Raw genomic sequence first — 6,000 nt, 5'->3', positions numbered from 1 at the left:
ATAAATAGGTGTTACCGTCTTTATAGGAACAAATGGTTTTAAAATATATATGGAGATGTAAATGCTTTAAATAACAGTAATAAAATACAGGAAATGTAGTCAATAAGATTTTAGTGATTACCAAGTCAATTTTAGTGCATCTACTTCAAATGTAACTATTCAACTATTGCATTATAAAATTGAAATATATATATATATAAAAACTGTAATGTTTATATATATATAAACATTACAGAAGTCAGCCAAGGAGCTAAAGGATTATTTATTCAGCTCATGGATCTGTTTGAATTTTGCATGGTCTATTGGAATAATAGCAGCTGTCTAAATTGCAGGGAAGAGGGCATCCCAGTCTCTCTCCCTTTCCCAATAAGGTGATTATCCTATATTTGGAAACTGGTACAAAGTTAAGTTTTACATCACTGAGCTTATTTCCTATTTTGATTATTATATTTCTTCTTTGCAGTGGCCAATTATTGTTTTGGGTAATAAAACTGACCTTTTGGAGGAAAGACAAGTACAGAGTGAAGTTGCACAACAGTGGGCTAGGACTGAGACAGTGAAGTTATGGGAAGTGACAGTAACGGATAGAAGGACAATGATGGAGCCCTTTGTGGTGTTAGCAAGCAAACTTTACCAATCACAGAACAAGTCGGTGTTTTCTTTCTACCGTCGGAGACACAAATTCAATAAGGAAGATTACTGAAAGTTCTTATGTTTCCCACTGGGCCAAGAATCTGCTGCGGCTTTTGTATTTCCAGAGTTGTTCATTTCTAGAGCAACCAAAGCAGCTCTCACAGATCAGGAAGAGAATGGCATCTGAAATCACTTCATAAAATCACTGAAATGATCATGGTTGTCTGTATTCAATTATATGTTCGGGGAATGTAAGCTGGAGAATGCTTGAGTGCAGAAAAAAAGAAAGAAATGGCATTCTAGGGTCATTGGTAATATTGCCACTTCACTTACCACTTATCAAAAAATCTAAGGGTATTTCAGAAAAGAAATGAAAGAACAAGGTGAAAAAGTTGTTTCTTTTGATCATAGATTGTATAGCTTTATTCATTGTTACGACTTTGAGAAATAACTTGTGAAAAAGAGAAGCTAACAGAGAATTGAGTGAAGCATAAGCATTTCACCTTTATTACCTTTATTATAGTATGCTAATACTGTTAGCATCGATGCTTTTGGATGAAACACTATTATTTCTATCATCAAGCAGCCATTCATCTCAGGTAGTGTAAAACAGTGATCATTAGCATTGCTAAAAATTGGGCTAAAGAAAGAAAAAATAATTTCCAATCACTTCATACATACATGGGGAAAATTTTGGTCCCATTCCCCAATTTCAAAACCCACTAATATCTGTCCCTGTATAGTGACAGCAGCCTCATGAAAAGGATAGGACAGCATCAGAAAAAAATAGTAACTTGGTTCATTTAAAAGGCTATATATAGCAGGACTTCTCACTCTCAGCAACTTTAAGAAGTGTGGATTTTGAAAAGCACAGAACTATGTTAAGAGTATTTGATTCTGGCTTAGGGTTTTGTTTGGCCTAGGTATTCCATAAACTATGATTTATGGCTTAACATATCAGCTGAAATCAGCCAGTAGTAATTTATTAAGTCTGTACAGGAAAAAGAAGAGCATTACTATGGGAAAGGATTGCTCCATCCAGTTTTAGCTCTAAGCAATCTACCTCTTATTTCAATTGTACTCATTGTTGCTGTGCAATTAAGTGCCTTAAAAATAGTATACTGACATAAAAGCAAATGAATACAGAATTTAAACCTAGGGAAGTGGAAAGATCTTTTTACAAAAATAACATGAAGATAGGTACAAGTTGAGCTTCCCTAGAAAAAGAAGTAGTAGCATTCCTAACTATACTTTTCCTCATAGCTATATTCTGCATCACATAAAGATGATTTTATCAACTAATCACAAACCTAGATCAAAATTCTCCAGAATTCCTAATTGATGTGGCTAATCACACTGGCTGGATGTTTTAGGAACTGTAGTCCCCAACAAATCAAGACAGTGCTACATTGAAGAATTCAAAAGAGCTAGAGTTATTGTGGCTTTATACTATCACAATATAACAGAAGTTCTCACCCACTTCTCGTAAACGGAATCTGTAGTTAGATTTGTATTTTCACAATTTTCATTACAATTCTCAAGGATACAAAATTCAGTTAGAAAGTGGGTGGCTAATTGGGCTGAAATTTCTCAAAATATGCAGTATAGAAATTGATCAAAGTTTCTTTTCTTTCCATCCAGGAATAAAATATTTGAAGGCCTAATGTATATTTTAAGCACATTTTTTGAATTTAAATAACATGAGGGAAATATCTAGGGTTTAAATTACAGATTGAATAAAGATTTTGACTTCATTCTATTTACATTGCACATTGAAATGGCTCTGATCTGTTTATATAATTTACTCATAAATTGTCCTTCAGTGCATTTTGTAGAATGACAGTGTTTATTTGTAGCATCATAATAAGCAGTTAACCTGAATTTTATAGAATTATTCATTCTGGGCCACTAGTGAATTGTCCTGCTTCAATTACTATTAAGTGAAAGCCAATTTGAATTATGTTCACTTCAGATAATATTTTCGGCACTATTAAAAGAAAAAAGGAACTTTTTTGATAAAGATATTAAGTATGTTAGCACTTTCGTATAGATGGATACTAAGACAAAAGGGAAAAGCTATTCCCACTCCCCTTCCAAATATGTCAAGCAACAATGGCCTGAAATCACAATAAATAGCTTTAATGTTGAACTGCTAGGGAAACTCTAGGTTTAAGTACTTAGGACAGTGATGGCGAACCTATGGCACGCGTGCCAGAGGCGGCACTCAGAGCCCTCTCTGTGGGCACACCTGCCGCCGCCGCCAGCTCGTGCAGGTCCATTAGGCCACCGCTGGCACCTGGACCGGCAGCCCCACCCAGCACAAAGGAGGCGAAGCAACTGGCTAGCAAGCTCGAGTAGAGGTGGTAGAGCACGCCCCCATGCACTCGCTGGCCTCTTTGTGCGGGGGCTGCAGCTGCCCCTGCCTCACCTTGCCCCATAGCAATGGCACCCCCGCCCTATCCCTTGCCTCACCCCGCAAGACGAGCCCCCTGCCCACCGCCCGACCCACCAGAAACCCCCTGGATCTCCCCCAATCCTGCCCAGCCCCACAGGCGTTCCCCCACAAGCAACATCAAGGTGGCCATGTCCACCCCGGCCACGTCCACTCAGTCTGCCATCACCACCGCAGCCACTCCCACCCAGTGGGCCACACCCCCTCCCCCCCCCCCGAGGGCACCACAATGCTGATGCAGCCCTGGCACTTTGAGATAAATAATTGGGTTTTGGGTTGCAGTTTGGGCACTTGGTCTCTAAAAGGTTCGCCATCACTGACTTAGGAGATGATCCAACTTGCAAAAAACAACAGATTGTTGGATAGGTAAGTAAGTCTACCTTCTTGCCCAGGATTTCATAACCTGTTAAAGCCTTTTCATGTAACTTTTTGTTATGTGACCTGGAAACTATTTCTTTTTTTTTTTGTAGGATTCATTTATCATGAATAGATTACATTGTCTGTTATACCGGGGTCCCCAACCCCCAGTTTCTGGACCGCTACTGAATCACAGTCTGTTGGGAACCAGGCTGCACACGTAGTGGGAGAGTGAGTGAAGCTTCATCTACGCATACATGGGATCTAGGTTGCACATGCAAAACCACTTACCCTTCCGGTCCATGGAAGACAATTTTGTTCCAAAACCGATCCCTGGAGCCAAAAAGTTGGGGACCGCTGTGTTACACACAACCAACAGATGTATTCCAGAAAGAAGTATCAGTAGGGGGTTTGTACATATTTTTATTAGCACAGTAACAAATGCAGACTTAGATAGCCCACAACATACAACCAATCCACTGAGTAACTCCTATTCCACGCCTTACAGTTAAACAGCTTAAGGTATTTCACTACAGGTTGCTCCAAGTCCAATTAAAACCTTTATTTTCACAAAGGTAACTTGGCATAGAAAAATGAATCCATGAACTATTTTCCCTATGCTAGGGGACACAATAATCTAGCTGCACCCCTATATTTGAACTTAATGAAAGGGTAGTCTTGTAAAAGATGTGTTAAATATGAAACTCTCCCACCTCCCCTAGGGAAAATATTCCCAATATTGTTTTACAAATAAAACCAAGTTAAAAGAAAATGCAAGCCTTCTTGCAAGAAATTTTACAGAAATGCCAAATATATGTACCCATAAATTAAGCTGTTGTATTATTTTTTTTATCTATCGCAACCAAACATCCTTTCCCACCCTCATCCAATTGTCAGATTAGTTTACATTCTTCTTGGTGCTATAGCAGAGCTACTATTGCTGAACTAATGACAGTCTTAAAATATGCTAGTCCCATTCTAGCTGTCTACTGTAGCAAGATACCTTAAGTAACAACAACAAAATTTCAGGAAATAAAAGACTGAATAAATTCTGTTATAGAAATACCCTACTCTTTTTCAGTTTTTCCCCTTCCCTGTCCCACCCCTTCAAAATCATAAGCAGCTCTTTCTGTCACAGATGATTTAACACAAAGATATGACAAAAATCCAGTTTATGTTGCGTATCTCTTGGTCCACTGTCTGGCCATTCTGTCGTGCTCTGCTCTGTTAGTCATATACTGAGTTGCAATACTTCCAACAAGGGGATCAGCTGCAAAATAAATAAAACAAATGTAATAGATCAGATATGATGAAGACTCTTAGAACATTGCTTTAATGAAAAATATTTGTGTGACTTTTTAATTACAATTTTAGAATTTAAGTACATTTTCCATTCAGGCCAAGAATGGGAAGGGGAATCTGGTCTTTCAGATGTTGGCAAAGGCAAACCTTTATTCTTTTCCACTAGACTTCACAGTGCTTTTTCAACAATAGCCATACTTGCTGAAACTGTTGGCAATCATACAGTAGTTAACAACACTGCATCTCTGTTAGGCCCATGCACATCAAAGACCTACTATAATAATGGGACTTGCTGGACAACTGTGTTTCCATAGATACAATACATTTCTGTCAGTCCTTTAAAATATGTCTCACAACAGCAAATCCTTCTGGAGATAATGATGACTTTAACAAAGGCTGTAATCCTTCAGTGTAAACACCATCAATGGGGATATTCCACTTCTTATTAATTTTGTGGAAATGATAGAATCATCACTGGATTTTGAAAAATTTCATTTTGTAGGTTTTTAAAATTAATTTTTGGAAGTTATGTCAATGCAATGGAATATACATGGCATTCTAACCAATAACAATTCTGTTTGAGTTTTGTTTTGAATTTGCTGTTCTTCAAGACAGGACAGATAATCCTTGTTCAGGGACCACTCAAAGTTATGACATAGATGAACAAGGAAACATATTGTTCCTCATAGTTGTGGCTGTTACAGCGTTCTTGTGATCATGATTTAGATGCTTGGCAGCCAGCTTGCAATTGTGACATAGCATCCTACAGTCATATGATTGTGATTTGTGATATTCATTGCTGGCTTCTGACAAGCAAAATCAATGGGGAAGTTGCAGAAGGTTGCAATGGCAATCACATGATCACAACATACTGCAATTAGAATAGAATAATAACTCTATTGTCACTTTAAATGTACATTATTCAGCATACATTAACATGAGATTTTATTACATAACAGATCTCAAAGAGTAACCACCTCCAATATACTTTGCATAAATATGGCAAAAAAAAAATGCTCTCCTCATCCGACACAGGAAATGCAGGCACTGGTTTGCACACATCACTAAGGATGATTTGTGGAGAGACCAAGTCAGATTGTTAGTTATCTGCATCCCCAGATACTAAATACTGTTGACCACCTCCACAACTGCAACATTGATACAGAGTGGAGTATGGCTATGTTGGCTCTTCCTAAAATCTACAATGATCTCCTTTATTAATATTCAGAACCAGGTTACTTTTATTGCACCAGTCC

General features: G+C 38.0%; 2 protein-coding genes across 3 annotated transcripts in view; one reads left to right on the top strand and one right to left on the bottom strand.

Moving 5' to 3' along the window:
- The window catches only part of NKIRAS1 (NFKB inhibitor interacting Ras like 1), a 21,061-nt gene extending 20,358 nt beyond the window's left edge, over window positions 1-703 (top strand). Inside the window, exon 3 of the mRNA XM_015811721.2 lies at window positions 464-703. Coding sequence (XP_015667207.1) covers window positions 464-703 — 240 coding nt within the window. The remainder of the gene's footprint in view (window positions 1-463) is intronic.
- A 3,141-nt stretch (window positions 704-3,844) lies between these two features.
- Window positions 3,845-6,000, bottom strand: part of UBE2E1 (ubiquitin conjugating enzyme E2 E1) — a 53,628-nt gene continuing 51,472 nt past the window's right edge. For both annotated transcript variants that reach the window (XM_015811698.2, XM_029283287.1), the window contains exon 6: window positions 3,845-4,712. In XM_015811698.2, coding sequence (XP_015667184.1) covers window positions 4,615-4,712 — 98 coding nt within the window. In that variant the 3' untranslated portion in view covers window positions 3,845-4,614. The remainder of the gene's footprint in view (window positions 4,713-6,000) is intronic.

Source organism: Protobothrops mucrosquamatus, unplaced genomic scaffold (genome assembly GCF_001527695.2).
Source record: "Protobothrops mucrosquamatus isolate PMUCROS unplaced genomic scaffold, P.Mucros_1.0 scaffold47, whole genome shotgun sequence".
NCBI lineage: Eukaryota > Metazoa > Chordata > Lepidosauria > Squamata > Viperidae > Protobothrops > Protobothrops mucrosquamatus.
Note: the sequence above shows the minus strand (reverse complement) of the source record. Positions and strands in the feature narration are given on the sequence as shown.